We start from the raw sequence: 20741 nt of genomic DNA, 5'->3' as shown, positions 1-20741 counted from the left end.
AGAATTAGGCAGCAGCCTAACAAAATTGACAAAAGTGAAGCGGGAGTGCACTGTGTATTGTTGAGCAAGGGAGAATGGCCCTTTGCATCTTCTGAAAGGGATGTCAGAAGTGACGGTTCTGATTCTCATTTCACAGAAGGAGCGTGTCAAGCAGCTAAGAGAAGCGGCCCTCCGAAGTCCTGCCCTCCCTTAGTTCAGCGCATCATGGCCGTCCTGAGAGCTGGATTGTTGATGGTCCCTAAAGCAGAGAAGGGAGCGAGCGAGTGCCCAGTTCAGCTGCATGCAGGGCAGGGCAAGGCAGCCCTTGATGCTGAGCTGAAGGCAGGCTCTGCGCTTCCTCCAGGCAGACTTCAGACACATTGTGGGGCTAGGAAAGGCCATTGTGTGACCCCCCCCAAAAAACACATGCAGAGCAGGAACCGCTGCCAGAGCTGCGACTTCCCAGCCAGAGACCCAAAGAGGTGCCCCGCCCTTTGTCAGGCCTGGTTATGAGGAGCGACCTGAGAGTCGCGGCGCATCGGCGCTCTTCCTCGGCCTGAGTGGGACGCGCCTGACGGTAGTGGCGCTCCAGCATCCAGCCTCCCTTTGGCTCAAGGCGGGGAAGCGACCGAGGAGCCTCCGGCCTCGTCTGCTGTATGCAGGCCTAGCTGGGGGAAATGGAACCAGGCACCCGTCTGCCGGAGAACTAAGACGGGTCCCTTGGAGCAGCGCGGCTGGTTTCCCGCTCTGGCCCTGCCCCACCGGGTGCCCCTCTCTCCAGTGGTGGGTTTCAACATTTTTTACTACCGGTTCTGTGGGTGTGGCTTGGTAGGTGTGGCATGTCTTGGTGGGTGTGGCAGGGGAAGGATACTGTAAAATCTCCATTCCCTCCTCACTTTAGGGGAAGGATATTGCACAATCCCCATTTCCTCCCAAACAGCTGGGACTCGGGAGGCAGAGAATAGATGGGGGTGTGGTCAGTCAGAATTTTTACTACCGGTTCTCCAGAACTGGTCGGAACCTGCTGAAACCCACCTCTGCCTCTCTCTTGCTCGGGAAGGGAAGGATTCACCCCGCCCCCACCCCCCGCCGTGCGGAAGCCACGGACGCTGCGCGATTGCTAGTTTTTGTCCCTAACCGGCCTCCGTCTCCATCGGCGGTTTTCGCCGATTCCAGGCTTCGAGTCCCGCGCCTCGCTGGGAATTCTGGGAGTTGAAGGCCAACCCAGCTTGAAGTGGCTGAACCCGCGGGGCCACTCCCTCTGCGCCTCCCCTCCCCGCTACCTCGACCTCCTTGAGGGCTGAAGCGGGGCGGCCCGCCGCTCGCCAGCAGCACCCGGAGGAGAGTCGGCCGCAACCGAGGGCCACTGAGGCGCCTGCGCCGTGTCGCTCCTGGCGGGCGGGGCCGTGTCAGGGGACTTCCGGCTCCGGTTCCTTCCGGCGGAAGAGGGACGGCGGCGCTCCCGGCGGCGGCCGAGGATGAGCAAGGCGTGGCGTCGCGCGGAGGCCCCGGGCGGCAGGATGGAGGGCGGCCGGCGGGGTAAGCGGGGCCCGGCGGGGCGGCCGGTCGGGGGCGCCGCTGCCTGGCGGGGACCTGAGCGGCTCGTTCTTGGCAGGCGAGGCGGCGGCGGCGGCGGCGGAGGATCCGGGCGGGCACGGCGCCCACAGGAAGAAGCACAAGAAGCACAAGAAGAAGCACAAGAAGCGGCACCACCGGGAGGAGCCCGGCCTGGACCCCGCGGCCGCCCTGCCCAAGCCGCAGCTGAAGCTCAAGATCAAGCTGGGCGGCCAGATCCTGGGCACCAAGAGGTAGGCGGGCGCTGGGCGCCTCTTCCCTGCCGGCTGCCGGTTGTCGCCGCATCCCGGTGGGTGGCCGGGGGCGGGAGGGGGCGCCCTTGCCTCCCCCGGGGACCCTCCGGGGCGGAGCTAAGTGGCCGCTGTTGCCACGCCCCGCTCGAAGCCCCCCCTGCTCTTGTCCCTCCAGTGTCCCAACCTTCAGCGTCATCCCCGAGAGGCCCCGGTCCCCCTCCCCACTGATGGGGGCAGAGGACGAGGAGGAGCCCATGGAAGGCGTGCCCATCGAGCAGTACCGGGCGTGGCTGGGTGAGCAGCGCGGGCTCTGAACGTTCTTTGGGTGTTTGGGTGGGAAGGAGTACAAGTAGCGGGTCCCTTCTCTCCATCCCGAGAGGTTGCTTAGCCACGCCGGCTCTTCCTATTTACCCTGGAGAGCCGCCAGACAAGCCTAGTCAGATAATTATTTCCCTCTTTTGTCCTAGCAGGTGCCTCTTCATCCTCACAGTATGTGGCCCTTGTCTGCTAACATCTAAAACCAAACAACTGTGGGGGTTGAAGGGGGCGGGATTGAAGGGCTGTACAATTTGCCCAATGAAAACAACCCCTTTTAGAGTAGAATTCCAGAGATAGTTATTGATTGACGAAGACTTACCAATGCTGTTGTTTTTTTTTAAACTTTCTCAAAGGTTGGTGACCTCCTTGGCATCTCCTTATTGTTATTTGGTACTCATCCTGCAAATTCTGAATTAAATGCCAACATACAAATTAGCATCAAAAAAGGAGGTGTTCCATCTCCCTGGCCACACTCGAGGTGAATCCTCTTCTCTCCGCAGATGAAGACAGCAACCTGGAGCCATCCTCATTGCCAGAACTTGATCCAGAAATGGGCTTCCCAGCACGGGAGGAAGAAGAGGAGCAGCGGTGGCTGGATGCCCTGGAGCGTGGGGAGCTGGATGACAACGGGGAACTGAAAAAAGAGGTGGATGAGTCTCTGCTCACTGCCCGGCAGGTGAGGAACTAGGCCTAATGCAAGAATTTCCTGTGGCCAAGAAGACCACTGAGCAATGAAGAGGCCCTTTATCCATGGCAGCATCAGTGAGCTCAGGTGGGGGAAGGAAAGAGGATCTTAGGAGTCCCCAGCTACTTTACTCTGCTACATGTCCCCCTCTGCCTCCTAGCAGCCAGGCAGGTGTCCCTTCTACAGCTAAGCCAAGTCAGCCTCCTTCCTTCTGAACTTCAGGACCTTCCTGTCCACATTTGGTCTATACCACCCCCTCAACCCCATAATCCTGGTTGCCAGTTCTAAGAGCAGAGGGGGCATCCAATGTAGGTTGGGCCCAGAGAGGAGGATATAGGGTGTGTAGCCAAGGAGGATCTCTACCGTATCAGGGGAGGGCCTTTATTGGGATGGCATAATTTCTCTGGTACCTCCTGGCTGCTGCTGGTGCCATAAGGCACTGAGGCCTTCCTCTTGCCTCTGCATCTAGATGGGTGTTGTCAGCCATCCCTTCTCCTCTTTCTGTCCGCAGAAAGCCCTCTTGCACAAACAGCAGAGCCAGCCCTTGCTGGAGCTGCCCATGGGATACAAGGCCAAGGAGCTGACAGAAGAGATGCTGGTGAAGCGAGAAGAACGGGCTCGTAAGCGGCGGCTCCAAGCTGCCAAAAAGGCCGAGGAAAACAAGAATCAAACCATTGAGCGCCTCACCAAGACCAGCAAGGCCAAAGTGAAGACGCTGCGTGAGCGCAAGGCCAAAAGCATGGCAGTCCCCACAGTGAGCTACCGCAGTGCTGCCTCTGGAATCACCGTCTCTTTCCCGCCAGGAACTTCCCTGCCCGTGTTGCCCTCCCTCCCAAGGGTAGTGCCTCCCCCCATGCCGTGTGGGGTTATCGGCTGCCCCAACCTCAAGCGGTACTCCTGTTCCCGCACTGGGATCCCCCTTTGTAGCCTGGATTGTTACAAAAAGAACCTGCTGTTTCAGGAGGTGCCAGCATAGTTACTCTGGTGGACAGTCGGTGCCCGGTGGTCACCCTGAAGGCCTCTGTGGTCTGGAAGGGGTGTGCCAGCTCTGTTCCCAGGTGGCTGCGGGCAGAGGGGCAAGATGTGGATGTCCAAACAGCCTTGGGATCTGTACGGCAGCCAATTCAGGAACAAGCACATCTCTGGCTGTGCAGAGTGCGAGCCCCTTGGACAGCTCCTCTTGCTGCAGCGACTGTGTTGAAAATGGAGGGCTCTGTTCCCCTTGAGCCACTGCAGTGGGGAGGAGAGAACAGGACCATGGTGTGTGCGTATGTATGTATGTATGTATATGGACTTGGAAGACGGTGTCAGTGGTGACGGGCATTATTTCTTGCCTTTCTGGGGGCTGCTTCTTCTCAAGACGGATGGAAGCAGAAGTACTCGTCATTTGTACAGGATGCAGAAGAAAGTGGCTGGTTGCTGGCAGGTCTTCACTAAGTCAATCAGCTTGCAGGAAAATTGATTTATTGTCAACATTAAAGATACCCTGAAACTAACTTGAGAAACCCAGATGGGCTCCTTGTTCCTCAGTTTTTCCTACCAGGGAGCTCTCCAAGGAGAAACTGGGAAGATTTAAGGGAGATTTTGGCAAGTGATTTCAGAGAAGCTACCGATGGCAGTGGCTGCAGGGCCATCTGCTTTCCCACTGCCCTTGGTACTACCCAGCCCCTTAGGCTAGCATTGCTGCGACTGGCCAGAATCTGCATCCAAGTACTGGTTTCTGTCTTGTGAGGGGCTTTGGATGAGGGGACCCTCAGCCCTGTGAGTGCCGTTGAGTGTGGTGTCCTTCTGGGTTGCCCATGAAGATGCCAGAGTAGTTATGGGGAAGGAAAGGTTGCGTTCAAGGTGCCCCATGTATTAATCCTGAAGAGCCTGTAGTACAGTGGACTAAAGCACTGTTATTAACATCTGCTGCTTGCAATTACTGCAAGTTCAAATCTCACCAGTCTCAAGGTTGACTCAGCCTTCCATCCTTTCAAAAGTAGGTGAAATGAGGACCCAGATTGTGGGGGCAATAAGCTGACTTTGTATAAATATACAAAAGTATGAAGGCTATTGCTTAACGCATTGTAAGCCGCCCTGAGTATCCAGAGAAGGGCGGCATATAAATTAAAGCAAAAAAAAAAAAATCCTCTCCCTGAACTGTTGCCAAAGCTCGGGAGAATGAGGCAATCCATGGGGTTGATGGGAGGGTCACCTGAACGCCAATGACAACTGGTTATGCGTTCTGGGCCAAGGGGCAGGAATGTGTGGATGGGGGAAGGGGGTTCAGACTGAAACCATGGAAGCTTTACTCAGAATCCTGCATCTGCAAAAGCACAATTTTATCTCTGGGTAGGTTTATGTCTCCGCCTCAACTTGGGACTCTCCTGGCTTGTGCTGATGGAATAATTAGGTGCTCTGGCCAGAAAGGCTTTGTCCCAGCTTCCTTGTGTGTTGATTGCAGCCATTCCTGGAACAAGAGACGTTCGGGTCACCTGGCGTGGTGGTGTAATTTGTTTTTGAACTTGCCCTTCTCCCTCCCTCCCCTTGACTGCAGGAACAGGAGCCTGCATTGTATTGCCATGGTTCACTGGTCGTTGGTTTCCAAGAGCAATTTAAGGCACTGCTAATTCCCCATTATGCCGTTTTGCTTGGGGTAGAGATTGCCTGCTGAGGCTCCTCATCCATCAAGAGAGGCAGAAGGATGAAGTGGTTGGAGCAGTAGTGGGTTCCACTTACGTTCACTATCAGTTCGGAATTGGGAGAGAGAGCGCTTGCGTGCTCGCTTTCCTTGCGTGGTCCTTCTGCACATGTGCAGAGCGTCCGTGATGACATCCGGGTGGGTGGGTGGAGCCTCCCGCTGCCGCCACTACCGGTTTGCCCAAACTGGTAGAAACCCACCACTGGGTTGGAGCAGGCATTCTCTGGGGGAGGGGTAAACTCCAGTGTAAACCTAGCCCTCGTCATTTCCAAGAGATGTCAAGAGCTGGCTGTTCAGGAAGGCATAGATTCCTGATAGATTCCCTTCACTTTTCCAAAAGAACCCCTTTGCTCTGAAATAAATTGAAACCTATACTATACTAGTTTAGGCCAGCAGCTAAGGCATCGGCCTAGAACCGGGCAATTGCCAGTTCTAATCCTACCTTAGGCACAAAGCCAACTGGGCTAGTCACTTTCTCAGGGCTAAGAGGTACTTGCAAACACTTCTGAAAAACTTCAGGAAGACTGCAGGGATTTTGATCGGGCAATCTCAAGAGAATCAGATGTGATTGGAAGAAAACAAGTCGAAACTGACACGATACAGTGACCCCACACTATTCTTAATTCCATAGTGCATAGATCAGTGTTTTTATTGCCCGAAAGGTGCTTTTGCAAAAGGCAACAGGACTTTCTTTGTTTAAAGATATTTCACTTCTCATCCAAGAAGCTTCTTCAGTTCTGAATGAATGGTTGCCTTTTGAAAAAGCATCTTTGGGACAACCAAGATCTGGATGACTAAGAATCTTCATACTTTTCTTGTATGACTTAATATATTTTTATAAATAGAAAAATGAAAAAGACATGGACATAATTATTTGTATCCCTTAGAACAGGGGTGTCACTCAAGGTCAGATCTGGCCTAGAGGCCCGCCCTGGAAACAGCGAAGGGCTGGCCTCAGAGGTCTCTCTGCCAACGAAAACGGAGCTTGGGAGGGCCACGCACGGCCCGCCCAGGCTCAATTTCTGGCCACGACGGCCTCCACAAAAACGGAGCTTGGGAAGACCTCACATGGCCTGCCCAGGCTATTTTTGGCTGTGACCGCCTCCTGCAACTGTCTGCCAGCGAAAACTCAGCCCAGGCGGGCTACACACGTCCTCCCCGAGCTTCGTTTTCTCTGGCAAAGGGCTGCAGGAGGCCCTTTAGCCCCTCGATGGCTAAAAATGGAGACTTGATGAATGACATCGAGTTGGCCATGCCCTCCTGCCCTCCCCAGGTCATACAAAACCCTGATGCGGCCCTCAATGAAATTGAGTTTTGACACCCTTGCCTTAGAAGTTAGAAATTACTTATGGAATGTGGTGAGCTCACAAGCAGAATATTTGTCCCGTGGGACACGGGCGGTTTACAAAGGTGAAATATAAAGAAATTACTATCACAGGGATCTTCAGTCTCGGCCAGCCTATTTTAATGGAAAAAAGATACTTGGGCAGTTTGTGTTATGTGCAGCATAACAAACATGGACAAAAAAAGGGCAGAGTCACCTGAGGAGGACGCCGACAGCCAAGCACGTTAAAGGGCAAAGCTGCCAAACCAATGCCAATGTTAACGTGCCCAGAAGGTTAAGATCCATGGAAATGTAGCTAGGCCGCTGCGAGAGGAAAACTGGCTTCAAGACTGAGCAGATGGTTTCTTCTTTAAGAAGAAATAACCGCCGAAGGAGATCTTGGCTGACCTGCAACAACCAACACCAACCATCTGACTGAAATCCAGACAGAAAAGAAGACTTTGCGAAAAGTGCATTGATGAGCCAGTCCTAGAAGGTCCCTTGGAGGGAAGGAAATAAAAACGGCTTCCTGGTATGTGGCAGCAGCCACTGAGAAACTACAGAGGCAGGAAAGGGCGCAAACTGGGAAGATGTTGGGGGGGGGCGGGCAGTGGAGGGCGGCGCTGCTTGCTTCGGGTCCCGACTGTCAGCGCCTTTGGGCCTCTGAGCGCCTCCAGCCCAAGGCTGGAAACGGAGCGGCTGCCTCTGACGATCGCCGGGGGAGATTTTGAGGCTCCGCCGGGGCCGCTCAAGGAGCCTCTAAGCCAGAGAGCCCGGAAGTGGCGGTAGCCGGAAGTCTTGCCCTCCCTCCTCGTCACGGGGTGGATGCGCATTCATCCCTTCCTATTGGTCCGCAAAAGGTCGGCTGCCTCTTCTCCAAGCGGATGGCCGGCGCGCACGTCAATCTTCCTGACCCAGCCCAGTCCTCGGCGCCGGAGGGCGGAGCCGGCTCTGAGTGGCACAGGGGGGTCAGCCGTCCGCGGGGCGGACCCTCGCTCGCCTTTGTCTGCTGTTGTTAGGGGCGAAGGCGAAGCCTGATTGGGTGGCGGGCAAGGTCGCCGCACACCCGATTGGGTCCTGGCCCCGCGGGAGAAGCCCATTGGCGGCGGGCGGCGGCGGGGCGGGAGCCGCGCCGGGAGCAATGGCGGCAGCGGCGGCCCGGGCGACAAGGGGATTGGGGAGGCGAGCTGGGCGGCGGGGCGGGATGGACGCGGGGACGGAGGCGGGCCGGCGGCCGGGCCGACCGTAGGGCCACCATGGAAGCGCCGCGGCCGCCTCCGTCGGGGAGGGAGGCGCAGTCCGGGTGGGGCGCGGCGGCGCTGCTGGGCCGGGAGCGGCAGGTGAGGCGCAGGGGGGCGGCGGGGGGGGGCGGCAGTGGGAGGCGGGCGGGGCTGACGGTGCTGCTGTGTCCCGGCAGGCCCACGAGCTCTGTCCCGGCGTGAAGAGCCAGCCGTACGTGTGCGAGACGGGCCACTGCTGCGGCGAGACCGGCTGCTGCATCTACTACTACGAGCTCTGGTGTAAGCGGGGGGGGGGGGGGGGGGAGGAGGCCGAAGGGCCGGCGAGGGCCGGGCGGGCGGCGGCGGCGGCGGCATCTGCACCCGGCTGACCGCCTTCCCCCCCCCCCCGCCCCTCCGCAGGGTTCTGGCTGCTGTGGACGGTCCTGATCCTGTTCAGCTGTTGCTGCGCCTACCGGCACCGTCGCGCCAAGTTGCGCCTGCAGCAGCAGCAGCGGCAGCGCGAGATCAACCTCATTGCCTACCAGGGTGCCTGCAACTACCCGCCCTCCGCGGGGGAGCTCCGTGAGTGGCCCGCTCTGCGCGCCCAGGAGGGGTGGCTTGCCCGACTCTCCCGGCCCTGAGCTCCGCGCCTCTCCTCCCTTGCAGGGATGCTGGCCTCCTTCAAGCTGCCGGCCTACGAGGAGGTGGGCCGCCGCCCCGCCACGCCGCCGCCCCCCTACAGCAGCGCCCCCGCCGTCCTCCTCGGGGGCTCCAGCACCTTGACGCTGAGCGGCAGCTCCGAGAACTGCACCAGCTGCTCCTGCGAGTCCAGCTGCCTGACGTCCCCCGGCAGCACCTCCCTGTCGGCCACCGAGGCCAGCAGCCCCAGCCCACGGGAGGGCGAGGGCGACGGGGGCTGCGGCCGCTCCGAGGGGGACGGCTGGGGGCGGGCCGCCGCCTCCCCCAAGCAGGCCCTCTTCTCCTCCGGCTTGGAGCTCTTCGGAAGCGACTCGCGGCGCCTCTCCGAGGGGCCCGACGCCCGGGAAGAAAGTAGTCAGGCGCGACACCGGCGCCTGACCGGGGACTCCGGGATCGAGGTGGGCCGAGGCCAAGACGAGGAAGAGGCTGCGGCCGAGGACAGCGAGGAAGAGGAGGGTGCCCGCTTGCTTGGCAAAGGGGTGGCCTGCAGTCAGCACGGGGAGCCCTCTGAAGGGGACGCCGAGGAACTGGCCGCCTCACCAACGTTGCCTGTCTGAAAGGGGGCTCTTGTGCTCGGCTGCCCCACCCACCTCGGAGACTGAGCTGCCTCTTGTTCACTGTGGAGAACTAGCGCCTTATCCTCTGCCCAGCCATATGGATGCCTCCTGCCCTTACCGCTCCGCTCCCTCCTTAGTGCTGGCTTGGGAACCTTCTGGGGGCAGGAGCCCAGGGCCCTTGGCAGCAGGGAGGGGAGCTACTTGCTGGATCATAACTATACTGATTGTGTGTGGTTCCTGCTGCGCTCCAGCTTTGATGTAAGGCATGGCGAAGGTGAAGGCTCAGTCCCTCCCCATTTCCAGGTTGCACTGAGGTTTGCTGGTTGCATAAAGAGATGGCTGTTGCCAACACCGGTTCTGCCCTGGGAGCAGGGAGCTGGCCTTCCTGTCGGCCAGTGTCCTACCAGCACCTGGTAGTACTGTGTGCTTATTAAACAGACGCGGAAAATCCTGACTCTAAGGCACTTTCCATTGGGTGGTGGGGGGAGGGGGGCCATCAATGTAACATCCAGCTGCTGTGCGGTTGTGGAGGCACTGCTTGCCAGGTTTGTTGGTTCATGTGAAGCTACTCTAAATGACATGGAGAACGTTCCCTTTGCCTGCTGGATGAAGCAGTCCATCCTACTAAGCTGGCTTCAGAGATCCTGTGGAAATGTGGCTGCTGGGGTTTCTTTTGGTGGGGGCAGTAACCCCTCCACCATTCCTCTAGGGCCATACCCTTGCCACCCCCCTCCTATCCAGCCATTCAAAAATTAGGAATGCCTTTGCTGCCCAGGCTTCCAAAGGAGGGGAGCTAAAGCTTTGAAGCTTCTCAGCTTTATTTCAATATGAAATTTCTTACATTTAGGCACTGCCCACCTCACTTTGAGTTGAATGCCTACCCATGAAGTAGGGCAGAGGGAAAGGTCAACGCCTGCGTCCCTTTGCCAGAATCCTGCACCGGCCACTCCAGCTAAGCTGCCCAGGGATACAGGAGCACCAGCAGGCTAATCAGTATTCTTCTGCCATCATGAGCACAACCAGAGCTGACCAGCCCGTGAAGGGATAACACCCTTGCCCCCGGCCTGTGCTGTCGTTATATTGCTCCCAGACATAGCCAGAGTCCAGGTATTGCTGGAGGACGTTGCCAATGACATTGGTGCGCAGCTCATGGTATAGCTTGGATGCCTCCTCCCGGTAGGGCCCCTCGACTTTGCTGTAGTGATGCAAAGCCCGCACTGCAAGGTAGTTCATGTTGATCCAGACGGCTCCCCTCCAGTAAGGGGGGTCGTGCTCTGTGTTGTGCTTGAGGTAGAAGGGGCTGCTACGCGACAGAGAACGCAAGCCGAAGGGCGTCCACAGCTTCTGCTTGTTCTTCATGTCTGCCAGGAGGCTGCCCAGCTGCTGGGAATCAGGGCGCAGGAGCTGCAGTAGCAGGGGGAAGAGGCTCACATAGCCAAGAGCCCCTCCCACAAACTGCAACCGTGGTGATTTGCGGACCACTCGGACCAGCCTTGGAATGGGCGAGGGTTGGCCAGGAGGAGGGGGCCGAAGGCGCTCGCGCTCCAGGGCCACCCCCTGGGTGTGGTTGCCATAGTCAGCAAAAGTGTTTAGTGCCTCCGACCAGTGGTGCCGCTGCAGCAGTTCATTGTCTGCGAGCCACTCAGCCATGTGTGTGTAGTCGTTCTCCGCTTCTCCCACCCGTGTGGCCACCTCGGCCATCACAGCGGAGGCTACGGCCATCCAACAGCGCAAATCCAGGTGACGCTCATCCTCCGAGGGGTGGGAGGCCCTGGGATAATCGTCCAGCCCAGAGGTCAGGGTTTTAGGGTTCAGGAAAAGCTGAGTGTCCTGGTCCCGGCCACGCCATCGGAAGGTGTAGGGCAAGGGTCCTGCCTGCGTGTGATTGTACCAGCCGTACCAGCTTTGCAGGCGAGGATAAATGCGGCGGAGGTAGCCCTGCTCCACCGCCCCTTGCCTGAGCAACTGCTGCAGCACTAAGAAGAAAGTGGGAGGGTTGCCCGCCTGGCTGTGCTGCACCACAAACTCCGGGGGCACTTTTGCCAGGGCTTCGTCCCCCAGGATCTGCTCGCGGGGGATCCAGCCCTCAACGTTCATGAGGTCGAACCAGTGAGCCAGCACCTCCCGGCTCAGGGCTGGGTCCCAGCGTGCGAGGAGGAGCTGGTGGAAGCCTTCATCCCACAGGAAGCCCCGGGGAAAGAAGGAGCGGGAGGGCACTGCTGTGAAGAGAGACCCTGCAGGGTACGGCTGGGGGGCCTCTGTGTAGGGGGACTGAACCAGCGAGTGCCCATGGAAGTAGCCCATCCCGCCCAGCATGTTGCTGAGAAGAGCCCGGGCAAAGTGTTGCTCCTGCTCAGAGAAGCCCTTACGGGAGAGGCCGAAGGTCTCCTCAAAGCGCTGCTCAAAGGCGACCACATGTTTGTCCAGTTCTTGCGTCAGCGTCTCTGCCAGGAGCCGGTCTGGACGGTCAGGCACACTGCCCGACTCAAAAGCCACTTCAACGCGGCAGGGCACAGCCACCGTCACCTGGTGAATTAGGAGCTGGCTGCGTAACTCTCTGTCCCCTGCTTGGCCTTGATAGACGTCCACGCCAAAGTAATGGCGCTTGGGAAGCCCCGGTGGAGCGTAGGAAAACCGTGGTCTCAGGCTTGATTTCACCACGTCAGTCAGGCGATGCAGTCCTTCCGCCATCGCCTGCAGGTGATTATACCTAGTGGGAGACAGAAGGGTGTGGGAAACCTCTGTGGGAAAGCCTGGCCCCTCACTCCCTGAGCAACAATGTTTCCTACCTGGCATAAAGGGGGGTGCCGGTCTCTGTGGTGGGCGGCTTGAATGTCACAGTGAAATTCCCCAGTTCTTCTGTCTGTCCTCTTAGTGACGCCAGCCGACTCTTCTCCTCTATCAGAGGCTGCAGTCTTCCTTGCCCATCGGTTGCCACGTAGAAAAGGAGGGAAATGAAGGGAGGCGTGGGCCCCGTCCTCTAAATGCACAAAGATGACACAAGAAAGCAGACAACCCCCTTAATTTCTTGCTTCCCTACAGCTGTGGTTGTAACTAGACTGCCAAGAGAAAAAAACAGCCTTTGTTTGCTTCCTTTTGCTTTCCAGTCACCCAAGGCTGCAAGCTGAACTTCCAAGCTTGACCTGGCATGGCAGCCACGTTGCTCAGCCAAGCAGCCGGAAGGCCATGCAACCGCCCATCTCCCGCCGGTAAGGAAGTGGAACAGATGCCTCCTAATAAGAAGCGGGTCACTCAGGAAATCCCCCCCAAGTGGGACAGGCCCCTTTCCCCCCACTCACTTCTGGGCGAACCGTCACTCTCCAGCTCCAGTCTCCGCCGTGTTGCCCGCCGGGACGCTTCACAACCTCCGTCTGCAGGCTGAAGCCCAGGTCTTGGATCTCCTGCACCCCAAAATGGGTGCCGTCGTGAAGCAGCCAGCCGTAGCGAGGGAGGCCGTCGCTCTGTTCGCAGGTGTGCCGCAGCCGCACGTCCCCCTCCAGCTGCTGCAGCCACATTAAGCCTGCGGGAAGGATCCACATGTGACGGCCGGCAGCGGGCGGGTCAAGGGCCGCCGGGCCGCCGCAACAGCCCCACCCCCCTCCTCACCTGCCACCGGCGAGCGCGGGCTGCGCGTCTTCATGCCGAAGTAGACCTGGGGCCGGTAGGAGCCCCAGAAGCGGGCGGGCGCGGCGACGGGGCCGGTGCTGCCGGGCGGGAGGGCGCGGGGCGAGGCGTGCGGGGCCACCAGGCGCGCGGCGGGCCCCCACCGGGCGTAAAGGCCGCAGCCCAGCAGCACCAGCAGCAGCAGCAGCAACGCCGGCAGCACGAAAAGCGCCGGCCTCGCGTCCCCGGCCGCCCCACGCTCCCGCCGCCCGGGCCCGCGAGGACCCCGCTCCTGCGCTCGCACGCCCTCCGGGCCCGCCCGCCGCCGCCGCTCGCGCGCCATCCGACCTCGGGCTCCCCGGCCGGCGCCTGCCCACCGACGTGTCCCTGCGCCACTCCCGGCAGGCCCGGCGCCGCCTTCCGCCCCGGGGCACTCTGGGAAGGCGAGTTCCTGCCGCGTAACCTCGCCCCCGCAGGGGAAGGGTGGGGTCTGGCGCTCCCGGGGGGGCTTCCCTGTGGCCTTCCGTCCCTCAAGAGCAGGCCCGGCTGCTTGGCTCTTAAGGCCGGAGGCGCAACCAGCGCTCGAGACGGATGGCCGGCTAAACTCAACGTGAAGCCCGGCGCGCCTCTCTCCTTCCTGTTGGCCGCAACCTCGGCCGTTGCTTTGGAGGCGAAGGCGGCTTGTTGGGAGAGTAGCCTTTCTTGAAGAGGATCCTCCCCGTTTCTCCTCATGATGCAGAGACAAATCTTATCGCAGCTGTTGACAAAGCGACTAAATCACCGAAACAGGGAAATAACAGAATTGGAAGGGACCTTAAGAGGTCCTCAAGCAGGAGAAGCCATATGATGATAGCAGTCTTCCAATATTTAAGAGGGTGCCACAAAAAAGAGTCAACCTATTCTCTAAAGCACCCAAACACAGGACCAGAAGCAACAGATGGAAACTAATCAAGGAGAGATTAGCAACCTGGCTCTCCGGGAAAACGATCAGTGGAAGGCCTTCCCTCCAGAAGCTGAGTGCTCCAACACTGGAGGATTTTAAGAAGAGATTGGACAGCCATTTATCTGAAATGGTAAAGGGTCTCCTGTGTGAGCATGTGCTTGGAGTAGAAAACTCCAAAGGTCCTTTCTAAATCTGTTATTCTGTCAAGATCACAAATGATAATAGTGCTTTATATCACACTGGTGACAGTTCTGGTCACAATACAAGAGACTCTAGAAAGCATGCAAGAGAAGAGCAAGGAAGATGACAAGCGTCTGGATGGAGCTAAATTGTATGATGAATGGTTGTGGGAGCTAGGTTATGTCTAGTCTATTGAAGAGAAGGACTAGGGGGAGACATGGAAACTATCATCAAGTACCTGAGGAATCACAGAAGAGGACTGACTTATTCTCCAAAGCACCAGAGAGCAGGACAAGAAGTAATGGGTGGAAGCTTGTTAAAGAGAGTGACTGCCTAGAAGTATGAAAAGAATGAAACAGCTTGTCTCCTGGAGTTGTGGCCACTCCACCAATGGAGGTTTTCAAAAACAGACTGGACAACAGTTTGACCAGGATGGTGTAAGGCTCCTGCCTTGACCAGAGGGTTGTACCATTAGACTCCAGAGATCCCTTCCAGTCCAATGATTTTATGTTCTAAATCTATAATTTCACAATTGAGCATTTCATGTGAAAACAGCTTTCTTTGAATCTATTCAGGAGTTCCAGCTGCACATTGAATCCTGTACATTGGGGGGGAAGGAGGGGTTCCTTGTAAGACACCCTATACTCATGTTTTTGCGAGTGAGATGCCACTCTTTACTTCCAAAAACAAATGACCAAATAGCTATTCTGTTTGCAGCAAGAGACAAGATGCCTGAGCCCTTTTGAGTAAATCATTTATTTTAATTTCCCATTACCACCTTTGCCTGAAAGACCATTAAGCAGTTTGGCATGATTCCCTCCTGCACTGATGTCCACTTGTTCAGCCTCTCTGCCAGTCATGGGTAGCGCCAAGCAGCAGCAGCTCCCCTTTAACCCAGGCAGAGTCAGGGTGCTCAGCTGGTTTCTCCTCAGCCCTCAACCCAGCCAGCCCCCCGCCTGCATCTGTGGGTGGCAAGGGGGCTTCAAGGGGTCCTGGGAACAGGAGGTTCTTTGGCTGCAGGGAGTCAGCTGTCCTTCCCACAGTGCCTTGGAACTAGCTGCACAAGGCAGAAACCAAACCACTCTGTGCTAGCCAGAGGCTGCAAGGGAAGTGCCCCTCCTCTGCCTTCTCAGCCCTGCTGCCCAGCAAATCCAAACAGCACCACCACCACTACTGCGGCAGTTCCAGCTGGCCTGAGGCTTCCTGAGATGAATTGCTGGTGGCAGCCGCACTGTGGGAGTGGGCATGTGGATATGCCCTGCGGGAGAACAAGCCTTCCTCTTTCTCCTGCTTTTACCGAACCACCGCCCCCCATTGGTCAGGCAGAAGTGCAGGTCCCCAGTTCACTCCCGACAGATCTCCCGCCCGCTGGACACGCTGCTCGGGGGAGGGGAATAGTGGGTGCTCAGCAAAGGTTTCTGGGCTCCTCTGTTGACTGGCAGGTTTGGCTGGGTTGAAGGCATTGCTGGGGGGGGAGTGGGGGTGCTGAAATCTTCCAGTTATTGCTTGATTTGGCCGCCGTCTCCTTCACTGACAAAGCGCTTCCGGCCCCTGAGGAGAAAGAGGGGAGTTAGAGGCCAGGGCAGGATGACCAGTGGGTCTCCTGAGCTGTTCACAAGACCATCTGATCCTCTCTCATCTCAACTGGCTGCCTCTTGTGCCCTCAAGCGTGCAGAAGAGCCCTTAAAGAGGAACATCTGGACACAACTTTTCTAAAACAGGCCAGGAAGCTGTTTCACAGATAGTTGGTGGGGGTGGGTCAGTTCTTCCCTGAAGCCAACATGGTTCCCCTGCCTAGGCAAAAATACTTGGGTAGGACCTACCGGGCAGGGCAGGTCTCTCTCAGCTGCCTGGTGATAACACCCTCCTCAAAGCAGAGATCCACCATCCGCTCGAGAATGCTGTAGGCCAGCGGCACGTCCAGACTGATGTCTCCAAGCTCATTGTAGACCCGCTGGAAGCCCTGAGACAGACGGGAAGGGGGAGAGGGGGGCTTGTTGCAGGCAGGTTCTCAGGAGCCACCACCCTGTGGGTGGCAAAGGCTCAGCTGGAGCCCCTCCGGGTCTTACCCGGTTCATCTGATCCAGGGTCACCAGACCCGTCTGCCACAGCACTTTCAGCAGCTTCACCATCATGGCAACGGCCGTATCTCCCGAAGACTCCATCACCATCACCACAGCCTGGCACGAACACGGGGGGCATGAACCCACAGCAAGAGTGGGCAAGGCAGGGATTGCCGACCATCAGCCCAGTCGGCAAAGCAGGCCCGACTAGGCACTGGCCTACCAAGGAGGTGAGAGCTCCCTGCCCTGGGCCTGGCCAGTCTGATCGTGGTGTTCTCCCTCCCCACCAGCTCCAGAACAGGAGAGCTCCTGCCCTTCTTTACCTCGTAAACAAGCTCATGGTGGAAGTGGGGCACCTCAAGTTGGCGCAGGCAGCGTTCGGCCTCAGACACCTCTCCAGAGAGCAGGTATTCACGCAGCAGGAGGTTCATCTGGGGAAGGGGAGTTAGGGGCTGCAGTCCAGTCAAGTCTTGGGTGCAGCTTCTCAAGACTTTTTGGAGGGCAGAAGAGCTCTGCACCAGACCGCAGCCTGGTGCAGAGCTCTTCTGCATTGCTAGAGTCTCATAGGCCCCCCCCCACCGCCACTTTATAGTTCCTGTACCCCCCCTCCCACTTCACAGCACTACACAGCACTACACACACTGCCCAGTCCATCCTGAGGTCTCCAAGGCCCCTCTCCTTTATTCTATGGAGACCCCTTCCTAGGTAGGGAGCTGCTCTGTGTTTCACCAGCGCATTTTAATAAGTCTTATAAACTGGGTTTGGCTATTTTCAGTACCAAGCTTGAATTCATTAATAAGAACTGTTGCTGGAATTGATTTCTTATTCTCCTGCAGCCTTGCAACTTCACAGCCTTTGCTTCCTGAGGCCTGCAGCTCCTTTGCATGCTTACTTCCCTTGAGCATGGAGCAGCCTCCCTCCCTCCGCATGCCTGGCTCCAAAGACATTCCTCGGTCAGTCACCCCTTCTCGAACCCCGTGCATTTGGCTGATGACCAAGCATCCAAAGGCCACTCAAGAACCGCCAGAGATGCAGTCAAGGGCAGACCAAGCGTCCCCACTTCCAGCTCTTCACCTCCTTGATCAGATGCTTGACTGGCCTCTGGCCGCCCCCCACGCCCCACACGTTGTCCAGCTGATTGACGTCTCGCTTGATGCGCAGCAGGACGGCAGCACGATCCAGAGCAGCCCTGCAGGGAAAGAAAAGGATATCCAGCAACCGAGGGAAGAGCCAGACTGTGTGTTTTGTGTCTTGTGTCTCTCATACACTTCCCGTTAGCCCGGGGGTGGCCCTCCCTCCCCCCGAGGGCAGAGCATGTACGAGGCTGGCCTTCTCACCGTGCGTGCTCACAGTCCACACGGCCCTTGTAGCGCTCGAGGAAGTTGAGGGGGAGCGCGTGGTCAGCCACAGCCCGGGCGATGAACTGACCCAACATCTGCACAGGCAAGACAAGGGGCCGCAAGGTCAGGGGCCACGGTGTCCAGAAGAGGAAAAAACCCCCTTCCCCTTCCTGGGCAGAACTGACCTGCGGTGCCTCAGGTGTGTCAAGAATGAGGTCAGGGAGGTCATGCAGCATCCCATCGAAAGCAGCCGCAATGTCCTCGGCACTCAGCACCTTCCCCACCAAGTCCGAGAGCAGGCGGGAGGTCAGCTCGCGATGGCTGGCTTTCCCCTCCAGAGAGAGCACCACAGCCAGCGAGGACACAGCTGCCTTGTGCCCCCCCAAGTTCAGATTCCGAAGCAGCTCCTGACAAAGGAGGGAAGAGGGGCCAGGTGAGGGCTGTGCCTCTACCAGTCGAGGTGTGGCCTTGCTGGGACCCCAGAGCCCGAGCTATATGCTTCTCAGGGCTTCTGCAAGCAGCAGAGACACTGAGTTTACTCGTCTTGCATGAGGGATTTAAATCGACTTGCAGGAGCTGCACTTTTAGTACAGGCAAGATTATCTTCAAAGATAATCACATGATTTAAAAGGCCTGTACAATGCAGAGAGACTCATTTCAATGAAAGGCCAAAACACACAGCAGGTCAAACTGCTCCAGAGAAGTCAACCCAGTTAAAAGAAACCATCTGTGTTAAAAATTCTATCCAATTTTCAAGGTATAAAAGAACTTTAAAAAAAAAACCCATCAGCTTTTTATGAAGCTTTGGCTTCAGCAAGAGAGATCCTAAGAACAGCCTTTACAGGAGCCCTCAGACCCAGAGGACTTAAACTCAGCTAATTTCGGAGGCTGGAAGTGCTGCTTCCATCAGCCCTTCTGCTGGGACCCCGCCTGGCGCTTCTCTGTGCCAGGAATGCCACCCTGAGCAGTTCCTGGCTTCCCTTTCAAGCAGACCTCCAAGATGGCTGGACACAAGTGAAGAGAAACGGACTTGGAGGAAGGAAAGCCCTTGAAGGCAGCACTCTGCCCCAGCACAAAAGAGCCTCAGATCGGTCCTCCCTCACCACTTTCATCAAAGCACCCTCCTTTTTCACTTTTTTCTTCTTTTGACATTTCAGCTGGCTTTCCAACTAAATCTCCTGGATCCAGTGGCTGACCGAGTGAACCTGAGTTCAGTGATCTCAACTAGAGACAAGCATACTAATTAGAGCCTCTCCTGATTAGACAACCCAGCCCCTCCTTCAGGCTCTGTGCCTGTGAGTGGTCCAGAAGCTCCCTCTTGGGGGGGGGGTGTTCCCTGCCTGAAAAAACTGGGGGGGGGGGAAATTCTACTCCTGCTAAGACTCACCACCACTTCCAGGGTGTCTCCGTGCTCAAAATATTCCAGCACCATCGGCTGCACAGTCTTCTCCAGCTCCTCTTCCTCCAGCTCAGGCACCACCGTGGCATAGACAGTCTTTCCCTAAAAAAAGTCCAGCGGCCATTAAAGACCCTCCTTCCTGGGCTTCCTCCCTAGTCTCTCCTTGGCCTCAGACCTGGCCCTTCAAGAGCTACCTGGCCTCTGGGCCATCACCACTGCCCAAGTCTGCTTCTGCTGGGACCTCCAAGAGGAAAGGCCGGGAGCACCAACCCTGCTGAACAACTAGGAGGCTTGCAGTGGCTTTAAAGGACCCCCCCCCAGCGCAGCACCTTCTCCAGCCAAGCCAAGTGGAGGAGGGGGGCTCAGGGAGGAGGACGGGGTGGGGTGAAGGGCGACTGGGCCTTTTTGTTCCTTTCACCCTCTCAGCCGAGACTTCCAAGCTTTTCCTGGGAGGCTTTTTAAACCCAGCCCCCCTCCCCCCCCCTCAGGCGGTACCTGTGCAGCCTCGTCGTAGTTGGGGTCCCGGGCATCCGGCTCCTGGTAGCTGTAGACAAGCCCCGGCGCTCCCCAGACGCCTTTGCCCCCTGCCCCGCCTGGAAAGAGGGAGGGGGCTGTCAGGCCTGCTCCCCGGGCAGCACCGCCCGAGCTCCAGGACCGCCCCGCGAACGGGCTCGGCCGCCCTACCTTTCTTGGGCAGGCCGCGGCCCTTCCCCATGCGGGACTTGCGGTCGTGGTTCTTGCCCTTCGGGCTGCTGGGCTCCGGCTCCGGCTCCCCCTTTTCGGGGAGGCCTTCCCGGGGGGAATCGCGGGAGGAGGTCCGCCGCAGCCGCCGCTTCCCCTTGGCCTTCAGCCGGGCTTCGTGCAGCGCCTTCTCCTGCAGGCTCCACGGCTGCGCGTCTCCGTCCACCCCCTCCAGCTCCTCGGCCAGCGCATCGGCCGCCTCGCCGCCCGCTCTGTCCGGGACCTGCTGGGGGGGGGAGGGGGCGCAGGCAAGGAGTCAGGCCGGGGGGGGGGGGCGGGAGGGCGCGGCCCGAGGAGCTTCCCGCCCAGCCAGCGCTCGCCGTCTGGGCCGCCCGGGAATCGGGGCCGGGGCGGCCGCTCGGCGGGACGGAGCAGGCCGGGGTCCGCCTCCCCGCCGCGCCCGGGGGCTCCGGCTTGGCTCCGCGCCAGCGGGGGGAGGCCGCGGCCAGGAGGGCGGCCAATGGCAGCGCCGCGGCGGGGAGCCGCCCCCGCCCGGACGGGGCCCAGTGCGCGGGGAGGGGCGCGGCACTTGCCGGCGGGAAGGGGCCGCGGTCGCCCCGTAGCAGCTCCCCAGAGCTGGCCGGGATGGCCGAGGCCGACATGAGGAGAGCGAGAGAGAGGCCGCCCAGCCAGCCGCCGCCGCCGCCGCCCCGCCGGAAATGCGCCCGGAAGAGGCGGGGCCGAGGGCGCCGAGGCTGCCGGAACTGGTAGTCCGGCCAGCCTGGGGCTTCCCCGCAGAGGGTTCGGGCCGTGGCTGCCCCGGGAAGCCGTTCTTGCTGTGGGGGCTCCTCGGCCTCAGACCCGGAGCGAGAAGGGCTGCTCGCCGGTTCCCTCCCGGTCTGGTTGCGGCACAACCTGTTTCCCAGCGTTTTGGGTTGTCCCAAAGGTGCTTTCCCCCCCCCCCTTCAAAAGGCAACTGGGCCTTTTTCCCCCCTTGAAGGCGTCTCGCTTTTCATCCAAGAAGCTTCTTCGGGCAGAAGGCAAAGGGCTCGAACCCCCCGCAATCCCCCAGCCAGCCCTGCGGGAAAGCCTGGCGGGCAGCGCTCGAGATCCGCAACGTCCCAGCCCCCCACGGGCAGCCTCTGTCTCCGGGGCGATGGGGAAAGCCGCCTCCCCTTCCTTCCTGGGCTCCGCTCAGCCCCCCTTTCCCTTCCCCTCCCCCCCGCGAACCACCCCATTTGCCCCGAAGGGAACTCGGG

The 20741-nt window shown here is 58.8% G+C and overlaps 4 protein-coding genes across 5 annotated transcripts; 2 read left to right on the top strand and 2 right to left on the bottom strand.

Moving 5' to 3' along the window:
- The first annotated feature begins 1368 nt into the window (after positions 1–1368).
- On the top strand, positions 1369–4286 carry INO80B (INO80 complex subunit B). Its single transcript, XM_034426071.3, has 5 exons — positions 1369–1518; positions 1595–1787; positions 1963–2081; positions 2606–2781; positions 3302–4286. The coding sequence occupies exons 1-5, from the start codon at positions 1458–1460 to the stop codon at positions 3764–3766; spliced, it is 1014 nt and encodes a 337-aa protein (XP_034281962.2). The 5' UTR covers positions 1369–1457; the 3' UTR covers positions 3767–4286.
- A 3570-nt stretch (positions 4287–7856) lies between these two features.
- Positions 7857–9721, top strand: WBP1 (WW domain binding protein 1). The gene is made up of 4 exons (XM_087874657.1): positions 7857–8137; positions 8215–8317; positions 8438–8599; positions 8684–9721. The coding sequence occupies exons 1-4, from the start codon at positions 8054–8056 to the stop codon at positions 9271–9273; spliced, it is 939 nt and encodes a 312-aa protein (XP_087730783.1). The 5' UTR covers positions 7857–8053; the 3' UTR covers positions 9274–9721.
- A 352-nt stretch (positions 9722–10073) lies between these two features.
- Positions 10074–13527, bottom strand: MOGS (mannosyl-oligosaccharide glucosidase). The gene is made up of 4 exons (XM_034426070.3): positions 12880–13527; positions 12573–12793; positions 12063–12253; positions 10074–11983 (listed from the first exon to the last, which is right to left on the bottom strand). The coding sequence occupies exons 1-4, from the start codon at positions 13217–13219 to the stop codon at positions 10264–10266; spliced, it is 2472 nt and encodes an 823-aa protein (XP_034281961.2). The 5' UTR covers positions 13220–13527; the 3' UTR covers positions 10074–10263.
- A 1212-nt stretch (positions 13528–14739) lies between these two features.
- Positions 14740–20626, bottom strand: LOC117670706 (programmed cell death protein 4-like). Of its 2 annotated transcripts, none has more exons than XM_087874655.1 (11): positions 20076–20626; positions 19486–19768; positions 19297–19394; positions 18790–18903; positions 17588–17809; positions 17400–17497; positions 17137–17251; positions 16386–16493; positions 16069–16179; positions 15823–15962; positions 14740–15550 (listed from the first exon to the last, which is right to left on the bottom strand). In XM_087874655.1, exons 1-11 carry the CDS (start codon positions 20142–20144, stop codon positions 15499–15501), a joined length of 1410 nt encoding a protein of 469 aa, XP_087730781.1. In that variant the 5' UTR covers positions 20145–20626; the 3' UTR covers positions 14740–15498. The 2 variants fall into 2 exon arrangements, with proteins under 2 accessions (XP_087730781.1, XP_087730782.1); XM_087874656.1 differs by having other exon boundaries at positions 19486–19765; positions 20076–20625.
- Between the last annotated feature and the right edge of the window lie 115 nt (positions 20627–20741).

Source organism: Pantherophis guttatus, chromosome 8, assembly GCF_059756535.1.
Source record: "Pantherophis guttatus breed Tessera chromosome 8, ASM5975653v1, whole genome shotgun sequence".
In the NCBI taxonomy this organism is placed as follows: domain Eukaryota; kingdom Metazoa; phylum Chordata; class Lepidosauria; order Squamata; family Colubridae; genus Pantherophis; species Pantherophis guttatus.
This window is presented reverse-complemented; position numbering and strand designations above follow the sequence as displayed.

What these genes read in the sequence shown, in the direction of transcription:
- WBP1 (XM_087874657.1), top strand. Translation starts at nt 8,054, where the DNA reads ATGGAAGCGCCGCGGCCGCCTCCGTCGGGGAGGGAGGCGCAGTCCGGG. An exon ending in CTACTACTACGAGCTCTGGT is followed by an intron (nt 8,318 to 8,437) that starts GTAAGCGGGGGG and finishes GCCCCTCCGCAG; the next exon opens with GGTTCTGGCTGCTGTGGACG. An exon ending in GCCCTCCGCGGGGGAGCTCC is followed by an intron (nt 8,600 to 8,683) that starts GTGAGTGGCCCG and finishes CCTCCCTTGCAG; the next exon opens with GGATGCTGGCCTCCTTCAAG.
- MOGS (XM_034426070.3), bottom strand. Translation starts at nt 13,219, where the DNA reads ATGGCGCGCGAGCGGCGGCGGCGGGCGGGCCCGGAGGGCGTGCGAGCG. An exon ending in GAGTGACGGTTCGCCCAGAA is followed by an intron (nt 12,254 to 12,572) that starts GTGAGTGGGGGG and finishes TTGTGCATTTAG; the next exon opens with AGGACGGGGCCCACGCCTCC. An exon ending in GGCACCCCCCTTTATGCCAG is followed by an intron (nt 11,984 to 12,062) that starts GTAGGAAACATT and finishes GTCTCCCACTAG; the next exon opens with GTATAATCACCTGCAGGCGA.
- LOC117670706 (XM_087874655.1), bottom strand. Translation starts at nt 20,144, where the DNA reads ATGTCGGCCTCGGCCATCCCGGCCAGCTCTGGGGAGCTGCTACGGGGC. An exon ending in ACCGCGGCCCCTTCCCGCCG is followed by an intron (nt 19,769 to 20,075) that starts GCAAGTGCCGCG and finishes TCCCCCCCCCAG; the next exon opens with CAGGTCCCGGACAGAGCGGG. An exon ending in ACTACGACGAGGCTGCACAG is followed by an intron (nt 18,904 to 19,296) that starts GTACCGCCTGAG and finishes GACTTTTTTTAG; the next exon opens with GGAAAGACTGTCTATGCCAC.
- INO80B (XM_034426071.3), top strand. Translation starts at nt 1,458, where the DNA reads ATGAGCAAGGCGTGGCGTCGCGCGGAGGCCCCGGGCGGCAGGATGGAG. An exon ending in GATGGAGGGCGGCCGGCGGG is followed by an intron (nt 1,519 to 1,594) that starts GTAAGCGGGGCC and finishes CGTTCTTGGCAG; the next exon opens with GCGAGGCGGCGGCGGCGGCG. An exon ending in CTCTGCTCACTGCCCGGCAG is followed by an intron (nt 2,782 to 3,301) that starts GTGAGGAACTAG and finishes TTCTGTCCGCAG; the next exon opens with AAAGCCCTCTTGCACAAACA.